The 19680-nt window shown below is 42.7% G+C and overlaps 1 protein-coding gene across 4 annotated transcripts in view; it reads right to left on the bottom strand.

Moving 5' to 3' along the window:
• Positions 1–875: 875 nt before the first annotated feature.
• The window catches only part of mettl27 (methyltransferase like 27), a 37905-nt gene continuing 19100 nt past the window's right edge, over positions 876–19680 (bottom strand). For all 4 annotated transcript variants that reach the window (XM_070857257.1, XM_070857258.1, XM_070857259.1 and 1 more), the window contains 5 exons: positions 16274–16394; positions 11094–11222; positions 8126–8261; positions 7052–7144; positions 876–1294 (listed from right to left, as the gene is read on the bottom strand). In XM_070857257.1, the coding sequence (XP_070713358.1) occupies positions 1068–1294; positions 7052–7144; positions 8126–8261; positions 11094–11222; positions 16274–16393 (705 nt within the window). In that variant the 5' untranslated portion in view covers position 16394 and the 3' untranslated portion in view covers positions 876–1067. The remainder of the gene's footprint in view (positions 1295–7051; positions 7145–8125; positions 8262–11093; positions 11223–16273; positions 16395–19680) is intronic.

Genomic DNA, 19680 nt, shown 5'->3' on the forward strand with positions numbered 1-19680 from the left:
TCATTAGTTTTGTAGCAATCTATCATCAGTTAAGTCAGGTTATCTTATTGGCTTATTTTTTGAAAGCCTCACCCCACAAGTTAATTTGATGAATTACTCAAGTTCATTTTCACTCATGCTCCCATAGAAATCATGTTACGAATTATATTCTACTATTTTAATCGGTAATCTCTGATTCATTTGATTTTGACAAATTGAATGATGTAAAATAAAATAACCTCCCTTTAATCTATTGTCTAATAACAAATACAGATCACTAATGATGTTTTTAAATTGCCATTAGAATACTGGGAGCCAGGTGCTCGAATGGAGACCTGGAAACTACAAGTGCTGCTCTCCTGGTTTATAACTAATAGTGTGTCACTATTCCTGACCTAACAAGGGAGGAAGGATGATGCCTACAGCACCAACTCTCAGCACTTATGCAAGTTCATGTCTAGGGTGCCTAGGGAAGCAGAGTTTACTGAGAGCGCTGTTGATGGTGATATTTTATGTATTGGCAGTGGCAAATTTCATAATTATTAAAGATCTACAACTATCTGGGCTTCTCTTCTTTCAAGCTGGATAGGTGAACTAAGTTAGGGTCAAATTGCCCTTCTCTTGTGAACCAGTTAAAAGAAAGAAAGATTTGGATTTATCCAGCGCCTTTCACGATCACTGGACGTCTCAAAAGCACTTTACAGCCAATGAAGTACTTTTGGAGTCACTCTTGAATATAGGAAATGTAATGTAGTTCAGCTATCTTTGTATTTGCAATGACTAATTTAACATTACTCCAACTATAGTCATTACTTCCCTACATATATTTTAACTTCCTCATTCCAGTTCAAAAACATCGACAATTACTATTCTGGCGTAAACAATCATTCTAGTGATGTAATGAAATTGAAACTTTTATTAAAGAACAATTTCTCTACCACAATCCTGTATTTTGTATAGAAATCTGATTGGTCAGTCTGAATCAAACTCCATATGAACCAGATACTCATCTGATGGTGTGCCAGGACTGCAGGTAGAAGCAACAAAACCTCATTAAAGATTTGCTTTCATATGTCTCAGTTGTCATTTTAATCCTGACTCCTGGATTTTCGGTAGATACAAATCATCCCAGAGATGTACTCAGAATCTTGTTCAGTTTCATGTACAGATGTTGCTTTTTCCCAATGTTCTACTTCTTGCACTTTAACTCTTTCCCATAACCCTTTCTGCTCCATTTCCTCCATTACAGCCTGTAGCTGTTTCTTGTAGAGTTGGTTTGAAGTGTTGGTCCGGGTGGTCATGCACACAAAGCCCCCTAAAGAACAGAGAACAAAGTTATAGGCCGTGAAATTCGGCCTGTTTGCGCCAGTTGTTAAGGCCGGTTTGGAAGAAAAACTGCCGGCTGCCTCGCTTCCGCCCACTTTCGGCATGGAACATGGTGGCCGCCATTTTGGCCAGGTCAGCAGCGCTGCCGTTGCCTGCACTCACACCAGATATTTAGATGAGTCTGATTTTGGTTCTTAAAGGAAGGCCTCTGTGAAAGCCAGTTGCTTCCAGTTATGGGGGCTCTAGTTGCAGTATCACATGGAGATGGAGCAGAGGCAGGAAAGGGAGAAGGAGGAGGAGGAGGAGAAAGATGAGGAAGCAGAAGGAAGAAAAAGCAGACGAGGGGGAAGCAGAAGGAAGGTGGCAACCCGGACAGCTCCTTATTAGCCAGATATCCGGGAGCGAGACATCTGCCTGCGGTAACAGCGAACACAACTGCCATTCCCCTTTCAAGCTTTGTCCCACAACGTACCTTCACAGACCATCACAGCATCCTCGACCACAGTGCTTAAATAAAAGCCACCACAAAGCAAACTTTCCAATCCAACTTTATCCATCTATGTATCCAATATGACGTCAAAAAATCAACTAAAACCCCCATGCACATTCCCTTAGTATCAGGCGTGTGGCCTTTGCCTATCCTAGTGCTTTTGCACAGTGCTACCCCCAGTGGCTGCAGCATGGCTGGTGGAAGGCTGCTGACTTTCAGTGGGGGAGACTGCAGATGGCCTTGCAGGATGACCTCGATGAGCTGGTGGCTGGGAGTGTGAAATTGAGTGACACTGTTTCTTCTTCACTCTCTTCTTGGTCAACCACTGGCTGGACAGGCTGGATTTCTTGGGTGTCTGAAATGTGGAAGGCAAAATCTAGAATTGTGGTGAGTGAAGGGGAATAAAGCAAGGGGTTCCTGCTTACACCATGTGCAGTTTGTAACTTGGAACATATTGTGGCATGAGGGGGAAGTAGGATGTGAGAAGGAGGATAATATGAGGATACCAGCATCTTGAATTCCTTCAGTCTCGTCGCTGGTCAAGGGCTCAGCCATACCACTGCCAAGAATGGCAAGCATTGTCTCCTCCAAGGGGGTGAGGTGAAGCTAGGAATGCAAGGTGTGGCTCGTGTTTGGTGGAGTCGTTGGTATGCGACCGATTTGGGGGTCTTACATTGAGCAGTGTGTGAGGCTAGTGGTGCAGTTAGTAGGAGACGGCTTTTAAAGATGCATCCACTGACCTTAACCTTGAAACTTCTTTGGGCATCGGAGTCAGGTCCTTGGAATGACATTGCTGGCAATGACTGCCTCAGTGATCTGGTCCCACATCCTTTTTTTCTGGAGGGCCTCCTGGTCCCCTGTGGGTAGAGGACCTGTCCTTCCATGTTGGCCCCCTGCACAAAGCTCAAGTGCTATGTCCGAGACCCTGCGTGCCCTTTCCACAGCCTGTTGAGCCATTTGGGTTAATGCTGAAGCACTTTTACCATTTTTCAACAGCAGAAGGCAGCTCACCTTTAGGAGGTGCAGAGTGCCTTTAAGAGGTGCAGGCTAGCTTTAAGTAAAGCTTTAAGTAAAGCTAGCCTCACTCGAACAGGAACTTCAGCCCCTTACTGAGTGCACAGCCCATCAGCAGCTCATTTAGCACTCGGCTGTGCACTGTAATCATAATTAGCAGGCAGCATTGAGACATGTTACCTGCGCTCCTTGAACGGGAGCAGGCATATCTCGTAATGTGGTGTCTGTGCCCATTTCTTGTGCTATCCAATTTTACCCACTCACTCGCAAATTGGCATAATGGTCTGTACAATTGCTGTCCCCAAGTAAGTTATCAGACTTGCACTGTCTTGAATATGCGTCCTGATGGCTCAGTGAATAAATGCACCGCCAGATATGATACTGATCTATACAAACAACACCACCCCAGGATCAATCGCCAATGTTAGCTGTTCTCAACAATTTGGGCCCTTCAATTGACCTCAGTGCCTCTAAATGAAGGAGGTGGAAAATGATCAGATTCACACTCCTCAATCCTGTCCAGAATCCTACACAGGAAAATACATGTGTGCGGACAGCAATGAGCTCAATTTTGATGTGCTCCATGATCAAATATCCTGATGTTCCCTGTCTAGGCAAATATTGCTACCTTTTGATGAGAACCACAACCCAACAGATTTCTTGCTCAAGGGTCACTCTCAGGGATACTAAACATCCTGCACCATGGAGTGGTGAGGCATCGTTTGGCCCTAGTGAGATCATTATATAAATCAAGTCACTATTTGTAATTGTTTTAAAAAGTGGAAGCTAGTTTCCTTTCCACAGGAAATAAAATAAATCTATAGGAATTATAGTTCTACTTTAGCAGGGCCCTTTCTCACTACTGGAAGCTAGGATCATTTTGCCTGCTAATAGAAAACGTAGCCTAAAAGGCTGGTAGAGGTTGAAGTTGATCAGCCAGATGGATGGCTAAGACAAATATGTGGCAGATATGTTTACCTACATCCACAGACTCGTGAGAACGGAGATGGATGCCACATCAAAGGAATAAACGGGATGGGCGACCTTAAGGGTTTTTCTCGGATTAGGGCATCAAAGATAAGACTGAGGACGTGGTTGCACAAATTGATAATTAAGAGATACCATGACAAATGGAGGACCAAAGGCACAGTTCTAAGTGACTTGGGGTAGATATTTTTTCAGGGGTGAATGCGGAAGGAAATGGATTTGGAAGACAGTAGAAGGATACAAGGAAGCGGTCAGAGATTGCCTTGTCTGTGATCAAGACCATGGGAGATGGTGAGGTCAAGGAGCTGCCCATGAATATGACCAGCTGAGTTTATATGAAGGATTTAGTGAGGATAGGAGAAAAGCCGAGATGGAGATTGAAATTACTGAGGAATAGAAGTTGCTCACTACAGAGGCTGAGGGAGGAAGGATATCTAGGGGAGAAACTTGGGAGAGTGGCTTGTAGGGGTGATAGACAATGAGGGCCATGCCACCACTGCAGTGGTTTTGGAGGAGCAGGTGGAAGAAAGTATGTCTAAATGGGGAAGTTACAGCAAGGGACAAGATGTCACCACAAGTTCAAGTTTCAGTCAAAGTCAGAATGTCAACATAATCATCTACAATAAAGTGGTGGATGACAATGGCCTTATTCTTGAGTGAACACGTATTCTGGGCTGTGTCTATTTGTAACACCAGATTTCTGATTGGTCCTCTTAATAATAACTTTTATTTATATAGCATCTTTAACATAATAAGACATCCCAAGGCGTTTCACAACAATTTTACAACACGTTAGATATTGACCATTGAGGAAAAGAGAAAAAGTGCGAGAAGGAAGTGTAAAAAGAGGTTAAAGGAGGACAAGACCAGATTTCTGATTGGTCCCTTTAGAGGACAAGACAGAAAGTTTGTGTGGAATGTGTAATTTGATCCTGCATGCTGGAGAGTAATTAAGATCTTTGCAATGTGTAATTTGATGCACAGGCAGGCTCCAGAGCTCACAATGCTACCACTATTGCTTTCAGAGAAGAGACAGGACTCACCCTCCTGGGTTAGGAGCACTCACAGAGCTCACACTGCTTAGTTCAGATACATCCTAACACACCAACATGTGAACAATGACGGACAGGTAAAGACCATCTGGTCCATCGAGCCTGTCCCACACAATTGCGATACCTTGTGTATCACAACATATGCACTCCGCCCCACCTGAAACCATGTAATCTCCTGGGAGAGGCAAATTAAATAGGTTAGGCAGGCCCAGGGCTCTCAAATTTAAGTTGTATAGGGCTAGATCTGGGTTAGATGTTAGGAAGTGATTCTTTTCCCAGAGAATAGTAGACTTCTGGAACCAGCTAAAATTTCATGTGGTGGATGCAGACGTGCTGAATTTCTTCAAGTGAAAGCTGGATTTGTTTCTGGCTGCGGCGGAGATCACCTCTTACAGAATGTATGTACTGCAGTGAATTCAAGGCCAGAGTGATGATCTAGACTATTTTCGATCGGCAAAAGAAATCCAGGCCAATTTGGGGGGAAAGAAAATCTGGGAAATTCCTCTGCGACCCATCTAGCCGATCGGAAATAGTCTAGATCATCACTCTGGCCTGCCTAACCTATTTAATTCAAATGAACTGTCAGCTGGAACACAGTCATTATCATAAATCTCAATGAGATCCCCCCCCCCCCCCCAAAGTCTACACTGCTCTAAGGTATAGAGTCCCAACTCTTTTAGCGTATCTTGATAACTAAGATGCTTTAGACTTGGAATTAGTCTACTGGCCCTCTTCCGCACCCTTTCCAGAGCCTCAGTATCACCCACCATGTGAGGAGACCAAAACTGGACACAGTATTCCAAGTGTGGCCTGACTAAGGTCTTGTACACGGACAAAACAGTACGCCTCGTACGGAATTGTCCTATGGATACACCCCAACACCCTATTTGCTCTAGCTATTGCTGCATGGTATAGCTCATTTACTTTTAAGGATGTATGCACTGGAATGCTGAAATCTTTTTCTATCTCCACTATCTTTAAGATAGGAAGGGGAGAAGCCATGGAGGAATTTCAACATGAGCATAAGAATTTTAAAAGCAAGGTATTGATGGATAATGGTTCCCCTTAATATTTTTTGGTTGCGCTGTCCCTTTAACGGACTGCGCAACCCACTCAAAATTTCACACATGTGCAAAAATCTCCCATTCAAAAGCCGAGCAGCCTGCACAGGGCGGGGGGAAGAGAAAGGAGAGGGAGAATGTGGTGCAGACCCAACAGAGGGCGGGAGAACGAGATCTAGCTTTACAGCTGGATCATGTCCTTGCTCTCAATCCCCACTACCTTTAGACCTGGATCACATTCTTGCCGCCCACCAGCCATGCCCCACCCCCAAGTTCCTGACTTTCTCTCCCCTCCGAGCTACCCCTCCCCGAGAACTTCTCTTCCATCTGAGCTCCAATCTCCACTCCTCCCTCCCCCCGATCCCCTCCTCTCTCGCCCCGACCACTCGATTCCCTCTCCTCCCAGCCCCCCCAATCCTCACTCCTCTCACCTCCCCCCCCCCCACCCCCTCTTCTCCCAGCCCCTCCGATTCCGATCCCCTTATCCCAAGTATCTCTCTTGCCTCTGTCTTTAGACTGATACTTTTGTGAGAAGCTGAACCAAACTGATTCTTTCTCGCATCATTTTGGTACCTAGCATTGCGTCCAGTGGCCAGCCAACATGAGTAACTCTCCTCAATTACCACTGTGCTAAGTCACCATATATGTTTTTCTTCTGCTGAGCAATATATTTTGGGTTTAACATCTAAATACAAGCATTGTGGCTTTGAACACGGCCAACAGAGGGTTCATGTCTGCTCACTACTATGCCTGTTGACCTGACTAATTACTTAGGATTGTAGTTAGTAACCAAGCCTGCTCAGTGGTCTGTTAGCAGTTGGCCACTATCAGTAACTCAGAGTCCAAGGTAAATGGAGTATCCATTGAATGTTGAACCTTAATATGCTCAGAGCAGTCAAGCCCAGATCAGCTTTACAGTGACTGTATCATAATCTCACCAGCTCACAGCTTGAGTGTATCTGGCTTTATGGCAGTTTAACTTCCGAATTCAGTAACATACTAAGCACCTCAAAAAATAAAGGAAAGACTGTCATGTCTTGCTATTCTCCTTTACTTGATCAATCCCAACTCTCAACCATTCAATTTATATTTAGCTTCTGTTAGACTGTTCGAGTTAAGCAAAAGACCTGACATTTTCTTACCTGGCTTGGTAACTCGATGGAGTTCAAGAAGGACAGTATATGGTACCTGTCCTTCACTTAGTGCCCCAACAATCACAACAGCATCGTAACTGTCTGAAATAGAAAATTAAATTAAAACTACGATAATGCCAGATGAGTATCCGTAAAATTTGGGCTTGCACTAGTGAGTAGATAATAATCTCTTCGCTGGTATAAGACGACTAGTTTTGCATTAGAAATTAAAGCAGGAATACTGGGTGACAAACTGGGAGACTTTGTGGTGCAGTAGGTACTAATTCTTTGAATACATCAGTCTTTCACACTCCCTTGTGAATAGATTATTAAAAGTAGCAATATGTTTTAAGTCCATTATTTCAATGAAATTTGAAGTCATGTTGCACTGAAGTGTCGAGCATCCTCACAAATCCTACTCAGTTTTTCATTTTCTCAACTTCTTTGCAAAGCCAATGCTTTTTAATAATGAGTGAGGTTGTCATTTTAAACTGAATTGCTCTCACCAGCATCACCATTCTATTGTCCTCTCTCTGGCAACTGCAATTAAAATGATTTTAAACTTTTAACGGTACCCTGTTATACCGACCACCGAACACTGGACCCAGACTTGACTTGTACCTCAACCAAGTGGTTAATCTTCATGTGCGAGCTTAGGCAGTGAGTTTGAGCAGGATACTTACCAGAGGGAAGCATAAGGAGCCAAATAAAACCTCACTTGACAATAACACGGGCGGACAGTCCAGCATGATCGGGCCACTGATTCGATTTTTCTATTCCATAGCTAAGGGATACAGAGACCATTTGAAGTACTTCAACTGCTGCCCTGGATGACTGGGAATCAAATCTGGGGCCTTCTGAACTATATAGGAGTGTTGACCACAGATCATTCTATTCTAATTTATGCCTTGTACAAAGTGATAAGAACAATTTTGTATCCAAGACACTGTAAAATGACAATGTATTTAATCTAGGCAATGATTCAATTAGAAATAGTACCAGATTTCTTCTTAGAAACACAGTTAAAGATCAAATTAATTGCAGGTCACAGAGAGTTAAATGTCACTTTGTTTGTTAAGTTACCTGAAGATGCTGGAAGCGACTCAGTATCCAGGATACATTTCTGGAGGGTTTGGTACACTGATTTAGACCGTGCCAGTTCCAACATTCCTTCACTGCCATCCATTCCATGAAAGTTACAAAACCCAAGTCTCTGTAACTAGACAAAAACAAAGAGATGCAAAACACAGCTGTGTACAGGAAGCAACCACATCAGTGACTGGTCACACAACCAGCACTAAACCCAGTTAGTAATAAGACTTACAACTCTGTTTGCAATCTGCCTGACAGATTCCTGTGACACGAATTACTACAGTGCAATTCTTCAATTTATATGCAAATGGAGTGCTATTAGTGCAGACTTTTCAACACGACACCCACATCTGTTCTGTCCTGGTAGAAAGAAAGAACTTGCATTTATATAGCACTTTTTACAACCTCAGGACATCCCAAAATGCTTTATAGCTAATTAAGTACTTTTGAAGAGTAGTCACTGCTGTAATGTAGGAAACGCGGCAACCAACTGGCACACAGCAAAGTCCCATGCAGCATTCATCAGAAATTTAAACCTGTATCTTTCATTCAGTGGCAGTGTGTATTGGTGCTTCTATGTACTGCATCACATTAGAAAATGCATAATTAGTCCCATTTACGGCCAATACACAAGCATATTTTACACATAATAACAAATATATTACTGTATATAACAAGTCAGAACTGTAAATAACTGTAATTAAGTTGCTTCACTGGTCTTGAATGAAAGAATTGGGAGGAATCTCACTACAATTCAGTCTGAAATGGAAGAGCTTAAAATGACATGAAGCTTAGAAGTAAAATGCACAAATTTTCCACAAACAATCTTGGCTCTCATATTGGTACATCTGCTGTGTTCACTGATTTTCAAAACTTCATTATTCTTGATTTTTCTTTAAATTGTCACATTGCTGTTTGTAGGAACTTGCTGTGTTCACATTGGCAGGCGCGTTTCCTACATTACAACAGTGACTACACTTCAAAAAGTACTTCATTGGCTGTAAAGCGATTTGGGATGTCCAGTGGCCATGAAATGTGCTATATAAATGTAAATCCTTCTTTCTTTACATCAGTAGGTGGAAATAAAAATGATTTGAGTTAATATCTTGGCATGCACACTTGCACCCAATAGACAGTCTCCAAATCAGTATAGTATACACACAAGTCAGGGGAATTTTGCTTAACTGCTTACTGTAATTCAACTCCGTTAATAGTTTAGAACATTTAGTGAAGCACAACTTACAAATATAGCTTGCACGGATATTCAAGTATCAAATAGTTTGTAATCCTGTGAAAAATACATTTTCCAAGTGTAGCAAGATGCAGTTGACATTTGAGAAAGAAAAGTCACTCACATTTAGAAATAGAAATAAAAATTTTTAGAAATACCTGAACAAACGCTATACATCAAAGAGCTTGATTGCTTGGTTTAAAAAGAAATTAAAACTCAAACCAAGTAAGAGAATTTTCAGTGCAATGCAGTTCTTGTTCATGAACGTTTAGCATTATTAGTTTATTGGTGATTTGGCACGTCAGAACACACAGCAAGCCATCCCTTGAGGGTTTTAGTATCTCTGATGCCCAGCATGCCAGGTCATTTACACAAGTGATTTTCAAGCTTTTCCACGTGGGGATCTATCTAGAAATAGTAACACAATCCTATCCAAGTGCTACTCAAAAATAGTGCTATCATTGCAGAATTATGAGTATATATGCATTTATATAGCTCCTTTAGCATAGGAAAATGTCCCAATGCGCTTCAAAGGAGCGTAATCAGGCAAAAATTGACAGCCAAATATGGAGATACTAGGATGGGTGACTAAAGGAGTCTTAAATGAGAGAAAGGTGGAGAGGTTTAGGGATGGAATTACAGAGTTTAGGGCTTACAACGCTCAAGGCACAGCCACTAATGCTGGGCGAAAGGGAGTAGGGGATGCACAAGAGACCAGAATTGGAAGATCGCAGAGTTCTTGTAGGGCTGGAGGAGGTTAGAGATAGGTAGTAGCGAGGCCAAGAAAGGATTTGAACACGAGGGTGAGAATTCTGAAATCGAGTTGATAATGGACCGGAAGCCAATGTATGCAGTGAGCACGGGGGTAATGGGCGAATGGGACTTGGCGCGGGTTAGGATTCTGGCATATTACTAGCATGTTATAAAGATACAATATGCTAGTAAGTCAACACGTACAAATTCAGAAACCTGATGCCTTGAGGGACTCTTCCTATGGCACGAGTGCCCCAATTTGAAAATCTATGATCTACACTACACGTTTACCTTTAACTACGAATCAGAAGCAATTAGGTAGTACAGACACAGCATCGAGAATCCAGAGTTCTGGAATCCATACTGTTCCGGAATCCACACTGTTCCGGAATCCACGATCCGTGGTGGGGTCGTCCGGAATCCGGAAAATGTTCCGGAATCCAGACCCCCCCCGCTGCCCCCCCCCCCCCCCGGACTCCCCTGCCTCGGGCCACCGCCGACCTCTCCACTGTTTCGGGCCCTGCCGCCCACCAGACCCCCCCGCTCCTTACCTCAGCCCGCCAGATACTCCAGGCCCCGCCACCCTCCCAACCCGTACCTCAGCTCATCCCCCCCCACTCCTTAGCTCAGCCCACTGCCTACCTGACTCTCCTGGTCCCGCCGGACTCCCCGCTCCCTACCTCGGCTCGCCACTCCATCCCCCCACCCGCCCACTCCTTACCTCCCACAGGCATTTTTGGACTCGGGACGTCGGGAAAATGTTCCGAAGTCCAGAAATACACGAACCTGAGCTCGGGCGTTTCCGGATTTGTGACATCATAAAGATGTTCCAAAGTGCAGAAATACACAGAATCCGGTGCGGCCTCGGTTCCGAGGCTTCTGGATTTTCAACGCTGCACCTGTATATAAAGGAACATTAAAAAAATACATGTTAAGAGTTACAGAACTGCTCCCTAATAATGACAATATAGCAACCTGTACAGCGACTAGTCCTGTCCCACAGGCTATGTCCAAGATCAGTGCTTGGTCACGGTCTTCAAGCATTACTGCTGCTAGACTTTCTGCAGCCAAGAGAGGAGCCTGATAATCCAGACACATCACATCCTGCAGCAGAAGAAATTGAAAAAGCAATTAGTAATTTCAACACAGGATAGATTTAGATGAAGAATACCAACTTTACCATCTGCCCATTACAACAGCTACCCATTGCTTAAATGAGTACAGATTCCTGCTTGCAATCACCTTTCCTAGCAAATGATTTCTGCTGATCACCTTCTGTAAATATATCTTGATTAAATTGTCCTAAATTTGTCCTTCACAACAAGTGAACCTAGGTATTCCATGTTTTAGTTTTACTTTCTCTATCCTGTTACGCGTTTTATATACCCGAGATCCCCAAGTCTCTTTTAAAACTGACGAAGCCTGGATTCTCAAAGTCATCCCTTGTAACTCTTCTCCCTGACACAATGGATCAGCTTGGTCACTCTCCTCTGCATCGCTTTCAGATCCTGCATTTCTTCCTTGTGTCTTATTGACCAGAACTCTATGCAGTATTGAAAGTGCACTTCATCAGGTCACTGCACAGCTTCAACATCAGTCCTAGGGAATGGAATTCAATTTATCTGCCAATATAACAAATCATGTTATTTGCTTTGTTTATTGTTTCCTCACATTGGTTAGACAGAGTGCATGGCAAGTCAAAACATCCCAGGTCTCTTTCAGCTTCTTTCTTGGCATATTCTATCCCATCCATTCAGTACATAACTATAATAATGTCAGTTTTTGTCTGTCCTGGGGTGGGGCCGGGTGCATATGGTCCGGACTCAGTGACAATTGCACCGACCAATGGGTGATCAGGACCACCCCAGCCTCCCAACAAATCAGGGCAGGGAGTGATAGCGCAAATTTTAAAAGTTTGATTGACGCTGGGTCTGCTCCAATGAGAAGGCGGCAGTGGATGCTGCGGGGACAATGGGCGTGGGCACGGTGGGGCTCCCCGGGCGTTGCTGCGGAGCCGAGAGGAGCTCATGGAAGGAGCCGCAGGTGAGAGAAAGAAAAAGAGGAAGAGAGAGAGAGAGAGAGAGAGCGGGGCGGGGGCGAGGGGCAAGTGCGGGAGGGAGGGGGGGGAAGGGGGAGCGGGGGAGGGAAGGGGGAGCGGGGGAGGGAAGGGGGAGCGGGTGAGGGAAGGAAGGGGGAGGAAGGTAGGGAGTGCGGGGTGTTGGGAGAGGGAGGGAGTGTTTTGCGGAACTCTGCTAGTACCTATAGGTTTACCTCCAAAGTAAAACACATGCATTTTCCAGTGTTGAACTAATGTTGCTACTGACCTGCCTAGGTGCAAACTGATTGGGTTTCTCTAAGACATTGAGAATGCTGAGTGAATTGCAATATTCCATCTCAAAATGCGTTGAAAACTTGAATGTTGGGCATTATTAATGAAAAAAAAGAATTTTACAACTTTTATCATACACTTGCAGTAACAGCTACAGTTATACTGTGATTGGCATTTACAGTGTGAAATTAAAAGCATGGAAATGTCAGGTGCAAAGCCCATCATTAGTACTCTGGTTTGACTACGAGTCACAATACAGTTCTACTCAAGTTGCTCAGCGCCCTCCTGGAGGAAGAGCATCCGGGAGGGCGCTGAGCACCTTGCGAGTCTCATCGCCGAGAGCATGCAAAAATCAAGCGCAGGCAGCGGAAAGAGCATGTGGCAAACCTGTCCAACCCACTCCTTCCCTCAACGAGTATCTGTCTCACCTGTGACAGGGACTGTGATTCTCGTATTGGACTGTACTTTAGAACTCATTTTTAGTGTGGAAGCTAGTCTTCCTCGATTCTGAGGGACTGCCTATGATGATGACAACAAGGAAAACTACAGATGCTGGAAATCTGAAATAAAAGCAGAAAATGTTGGAAACTCTCAGCAAGTCAGTCAGCAGCTAAAAGAAAGGATGAATGTTAACATGTCAAGCATAGCCCTTCCTTAGAAAACTGACAGATCTAGCTTACTGAGTGTTACCAGCATTTTCTGTTTTTGTTTTAGTAAAAAGACACTGGGTGGCAGCAGAGGAACATCTTAAAGCTCAACTTTACATAAGAACATACAAAATAGAGCAGGAGTAGGCCATACGGCCCCTCGAGCCTGCTCCGCCATTCAATAAGATCATGGCTGATCTGATCATGGACTCAGCTCCACTTCCCTGCCTGCTCCCCATAACCCCTTATCTCCTTACCGTTTAAGAAACTGTCCATTTCTGTCTTAAATTTATTTAATGTCCCAACTTCCACAGCTCTCTGAGGCAGCGAATTCCACAGATTCACAACCCTCTGGGTAAAGAAATTCCTCCTCATCTCAGTTTTAAATGGGCGGCCCCTTATTCTAAGATCATGCCCTCTAGTTCTAGTCTCCCCCACCAATGGAAACATCCTCTCTGCATCCACCTTGTCAAGCCCCCTCACAATCTTATACGTTTCTATAAGATCACCTCTGATTCTTCTGAATTCCAATGAGTAGAGGCCAAACCAACTCAACCTTTCCTCATAAGTCAACCCACTCATCCCCGGGATCAACCTAGTGAACCTTCTCTGAACTGCCTCCAAAGCAAGTATATCCTTTCGTAAATATGGAAACCAAAACGGCATGCAGTATTCCAGGTGTAGCCTTACCAATACACTGTACAGCTGTAACAAGACTTCCCTGCTTTTATACTCCATCCCCTTTGCAATAAAGCCAAGATTCCATTGGCCTTCCTGATCACTTGCTGTACCTGCATACTATCCTTTTGCATTTCATGTACAAGTACCCCCAGGTCCCACTGTACTGCAGCACGTTGCAATCTTTCTCCATTTAAATAATAACTTGCTCTTTGATTTTTTTCTGCCAAAGTGCATGACCTCACACTTTCCAACATTATACGCCATCTGCCAAATTCTTGCCCACTCATTTAGCCTATCTATGTCCTCCTGCAGCCTCTCTATGTCCTCCTCACACATTGCCCTTCCTCCCATCTTTGTATTGTCAGTAAACTTGGCTACGTTACACTCCGTCTCCTCTTCCAAGTTGTTAGTATAGATTGTAAATAGTTGGGGTCCCAGCACTGATCCCTGCGGCACCCCACTCGTTACTGATTGCCAATCAGAGAATGAACCATTTATCCCGACTCTCTGTTTTCTGTTTGTCAGCCAATCTTCTATCCATGTTAATATATTACCCCCAACCCCGTGAACTTTTATCTTGTGCAGAAACCTTTTGTGTGGCACCTTGTCAAATGCCTTCTGGAAGTCCAAATACACCACATCCACTGGTTCCCCTTTATCCACCCTGTTCGTTACATCCTGAAAGAATTCCAGCATGTTTGTCAAACATGACTTCCCCTCCATAAATCCATGCTGACTTTGCCTGACCAAATGTTGCTTTTCCAAATGTCCTGTTATTGATTCTTTAATAAGGTACTCCATTATTTTCCCAATCACAGATGTTAGGCCAACTGGTCTATAGTGTCCTGTTTTTTGACTGCCTCCTTTTTTGAATACGGGCATTACATTTGCAGTTTTCCAATCTGCTGGGTGTTCCCCAGAATCCAGGGAATTTTGGTAAATTAAAACCAATGCATCCACAATCCCTGACGCTACTTCTCTTAAGACCCTAGGATGTAAGCCATCAGGTCCAGGGGATTTATCTGCCTTTGGTCCCATTATCTTACTGAGTACCACCTCCTTAGTGATTATGATTGTGTTAAGTTCCTCCTCCCCCCTATAGAACCTAGACTATCCACTGTTGGAATATTGTTCGTGTCTTCTACTGTAAAACCTGATACAAAATACTTATTTAGAGTTTCTGCCACCTCCATGTTCCCCATTACTAATTTCTTGGTCTCGTCCTCTAAGGGACCAACATTTATCTTAGTTTATATACCTATAGAAACTCTTGCTATCTGTTTTTATATGTTGTGCTAGTTTACTTTCATAGTCTATCTTCCCTTTCTTAATAATTTTTTTGGTCATTCTTTGCTGGCTTTTACAAGCTTCCCAATCTTCTGTCCTCCCACTAGTTTTGGCCACTTTGTATGCCCTTGTTTTTAAATCGAATACCGACATTTATTTCTTTAGTTAGCCACAGATCCTTTCCTCCTTACTGGAATATATTTTTCTTGAGTTGTGAAATATCTTTTTAAATGTACACCACTGTTCATCAACTGTCCCACACTTCAATCGGTTTTCCCAGTCCACTTTAGCCAACTCTGCCCTCGTACCTTCATAGTCTCCTTTATTTGAGCTTAGTACGCTGTTTAGAGATCCAACTTTCTCACTCTCCACTTGAATTTGAAACTCAATCATGCTGTGATCACTCATTCCAAGGAGATCCTTTACTAGGAGATTGTTTATTAATCCTGTCTCATTACACAGGACCAGATCTAGGATAGCCTGCCCCCTGGTTGGTTCCATTACATACTGCTCAAGGAACCTGTCGCGTATGTACTCTATGAACTCTTCTTCAAGGCTACCCTATCCAATTTGATTTGTCTAATCAATATGGAGGTTAAAATCACCCATGATTATTGCTGTTCCCTTTTTACGAGCCCCCACTATTTCCTGGTTTATGCTCCGACCAACAGAATTGTTACTGTTGGGGGGCCTCTATACTATGCCCACCAGTGACTTTTTCCCCTTATTATTCCTTATCTCCACCCAAACTGTTTCAACATCCTGATCCTTTAAGCATATATCGTTTCTCACTATTGCAGTGATTCCATCCTTTATCAATGGAGCTACCCTACCTCCTTTTCCTTTCTGTATGTCCTACCCGGACATTGTTAAATACCCCTGAATGTTTAATTCCCAGTCCTGGTCACCTTACAACCACGTCTCTGTAATGGCTATCAGACAAAGCACAAGAACATTGGCCGGATTTCCTACATGTTGTTTTCAGATACTACTGGATAATGTGGCCTGTTCCTTTCGGTAGCTCCCTTCCCGTCACCATCCACCACCTCACACGTGAAAGGAAAGGAAGAAAATAGAAGACGATGCAGAGATGAGAAAAGATCAGGTGAAGTGGATACAGAGAGGAGCAGAACCGAACCGGAAGCAGAAGATATATATTATATATATATATATATATTTCTTGATAAGCCACTGTTCCTTTGTTACATTACCTGTTCATAGAGTTCAGACCAGCCATCATAAAAGGACATTTTATCTTCAATTGTGGACCCTTTATGAGAAGAGAGAACAGTTCTCTGCACATCTGTAAACGTTCTTGGATTGGCTGCCATTCTGGAGATAAATGAGAGAGTTGCTCAGAAACTATTCCTTCATTTCACCTTGCATGAATTGAGCAGCAATTTCATTTCATTGAAACCAGGTTATGTACATGTTGTAAATAAATTAGTTCATACTGTAAATACAGGTCATTTTGCATTGAAATGTGTGGAGAAATGTTTGTAGGATTCAAATCCTAGTCATTTTTATACTTAAAGTTATATTTAGGAATAGTATTTATTCTCATTCTCTACAACGAAACAAACAAAAACTAATTAAGCAAACAATTTGGCTTAAAACCACAAATGTCTCCGGAAAAGTTCAGAGTGATATAAAATGGAAACGAAATGAGACAAACAGATAAATTGGTATATCCAAGCTGCATAACTTCAAGTTGTAGATGGTGTCGAAAACAAGGAATATTATGGTGCAAAGTAAGCAGCAAGAATATTATTGCCTGGAAATCCCAGCCTCCCCCGGTCCGTACGGAGTGTCTACAGACCCGGGAAGGCATCGCAAAAGCCAGTTTTCAGTACACAATGCACATGCGCTGAAAACCGGCTTTTCCGATCTGTCAAGCTGTCAAATGTCATCGCATCTCAGGAGCGAGAACATTTACAAGGGTAAGATTGTGGTATTTACCCATATCTTGCCCAGCAAATGTCCTCAACATTCTTGCGCCTGCCTACTTTTACAGCTGTAAGAGTTTAAAAACATTCAAAAATAAAATTAAATTAAAAAAACATTATTTTTAAAAACCCTGCCCACTACGTTACATTTATTTTTCACCATAATTTTAAAAACTTTTTAAAAACTCGGAATTTTTTTCTCTAAGATATTTATTAACTTTAATTTCAATTAATTTTAATTATGTGAGGTGTGTTTTTTATTGTTTATTACATGCGTTTAGTGTCTTTGTTTTCTTCTTCTCATTAATAGCATTGTGCGCTGAAAAATGGCTTTTGCGATGTCTTCCCAGGTCCGTAGACACTCAGTATGGACACGGGGAGGCCAGGATTTCCAGGCCATAGTATTCTTGCTGCTTAGATACGGAGTTCTCATTGCTATTAATGAGAAAGCTGTGAAATACTGTACCTGATTGGCTGAGCAGTCACACGTGACTGCATCTTCCGCATGGGAACCAGGAGGACAGGAGCGTGCTTCGCAGCGCGGGAAGAGAAGGCCTCCCCACTGGAATCTCACGTTCCTCCCGGTACCAGGTACTTTCGTAGAAATGTTTCAGGTCGGAGGCAATTGCCCGCGGGAAGCCTCCGACCGCAATTTCAGCCCCATTATATTCTGACATACTATAGCAAAACAAAGTCTGTTAATGGCAGCTGCAGAAGCTAAGAAATGATATAATACAGAAGAAATTTGAACTGAGCAATGTAGTACTGGACAGAATCACCAAAATGCAACTTAGATAGTTTGGCCATGCAAGCAGAATCACTGACAACATATTGGCGAAGATTTCATAAGCAAAAGGAAAATAACAGAGGAAGAGCACGGAAATATTCGTTGGACAGTACCAAGGATATATTGGAGCCAAGAAACTTAGTTTGATGTAAGCGGTTAAGCTTACATCGGATGGCACAACTTTATTCATACACAACTCATTGTTTTTTTTGTAGTGAAAATCACAGTCTAATCATCAGATTTTTTAAATCTAAACTGATAGAAGAGTTAGAAATAATTAGCAAACTTGCTAAGTGCTTTTCATTGAGAACTCTCCTATCTGGTTAACAGTACTCCCAAAAATCACAGGATAGCATAAAATGAGAAACACCATTCAGCCTAGTTTACTCCTTCTACTCCAATTTGAGTGAAAGCCCGGAATATTCCCTGAAAGCAAATTAAGCAAAAAAATATCTAGCCCCCATGCCTTCACTATTCAGTAATTTCCTACAGCCTAAGGCCCACAAAAACAGCATGTCCAGTGCGTTATTTGATTATCTCAATCCATGAGCATCCCGACAATCACCAATCCTATTCCAAAATAGTTATTGGGAGACCATCATAGCCTAGTGTCAGTGGCTTGTCAGGATGACCTCAATATGCAAGTACCTGTATAAATGGCATATTGTCTATAATTCGTCATCTCGTCAAAAAAAATTCAAATACGATGTCTTTAACAAATCCATGCTGACCGTCTTTGATTAATCCATGTATTTCAAAATGCTTACTAATTTTATCTCAAACTATGGATTCCAAGAGTTTGCCCATAACTGATTTTAGACTAATTGGTCTAAAGTTACCTAGTTTGCACTTCTCTTCTTGAATAAAAAGGTGTTGAGAGGTTATTCTCCATTCCAACGATACAATTCGCATATTAAGGTTTGAAAAACTGTGGCAAGAACCTCTCTGCTTTCTCTTCTCAATCTTCTTTACAGAGTCTAGTCATTAGGGCTCGGTGACATGTCTACCTTGAGTTCAGCTAATTTATTTTAATAATCACTCCCTTTTCTACAGATATCTCAAGAAATTATTCTATATCCTCCTCTAATACATCTACAATCTCACTTCCACCCATCATTTATAAAAACTGATACAAAATATGTAATATCTCTGCCATAGGGGGCAGACAAAAGGCAGGTAACTATAGGCTGGTTAGTTTAACATTTGTAGTGGGGAAAATGCTTGAAACTATTAAGGAAGAAATAGCGGGACATCTAGATAGGAATAGTGCAATTAAGCAGACGCAGCATGGATTCATGAAGGGGAAATCATGTTTAATTAATTTACTGGAATTCTTTGAGGATATAACGAGCATGGTGGATAGAGATGTACCGATAGATGTGGTGTATTTAGATTTCCAAAAGGCATTCGATAAGGTGCCACACAAAAGGTTACTGCAGAAGATAGAGGTACGCGGAGTCAGAGGAAATGTATTAGCATGGATAGAGAATTGGCTGGCGAACAGAAAGCAGAGAGTCGGGATAAATGGGTCCTTTTCGGGTTGGAAATCGGTGGTTAGTGGTGTGCCACAGGGATCGGTGTTGGGACCACAACTGTTTACAATATACATAGATGACCTGGAAGAGGGGACAGAATGTAGTGTAACAAAATTTGCAGATGACACAAAGATTAGTGGGAAAGCAGGTTGTGTAGAGGACACAGAGAGGCTGCAAAGTGATTTGGATAGGTTAAGCGAATGGGCTAAGGTTTGGCAGATGGAATACAATGTTGGAAAGTGTGAGGTCATCCACCTTGGGGAAAAAAAAAACAGCAAAAGGGAATATTATTTGAATGGGGAGAAATTACAACATACTGAGGTGCAGAGAGACCTGGGGGTCCTTGTGCA

The sequence above is a fragment of the Pristiophorus japonicus genome, chromosome 16, assembly GCF_044704955.1.
Source record: "Pristiophorus japonicus isolate sPriJap1 chromosome 16, sPriJap1.hap1, whole genome shotgun sequence".
Classification (NCBI taxonomy): Eukaryota; Metazoa; Chordata; class Chondrichthyes; family Pristiophoridae; genus Pristiophorus; species Pristiophorus japonicus.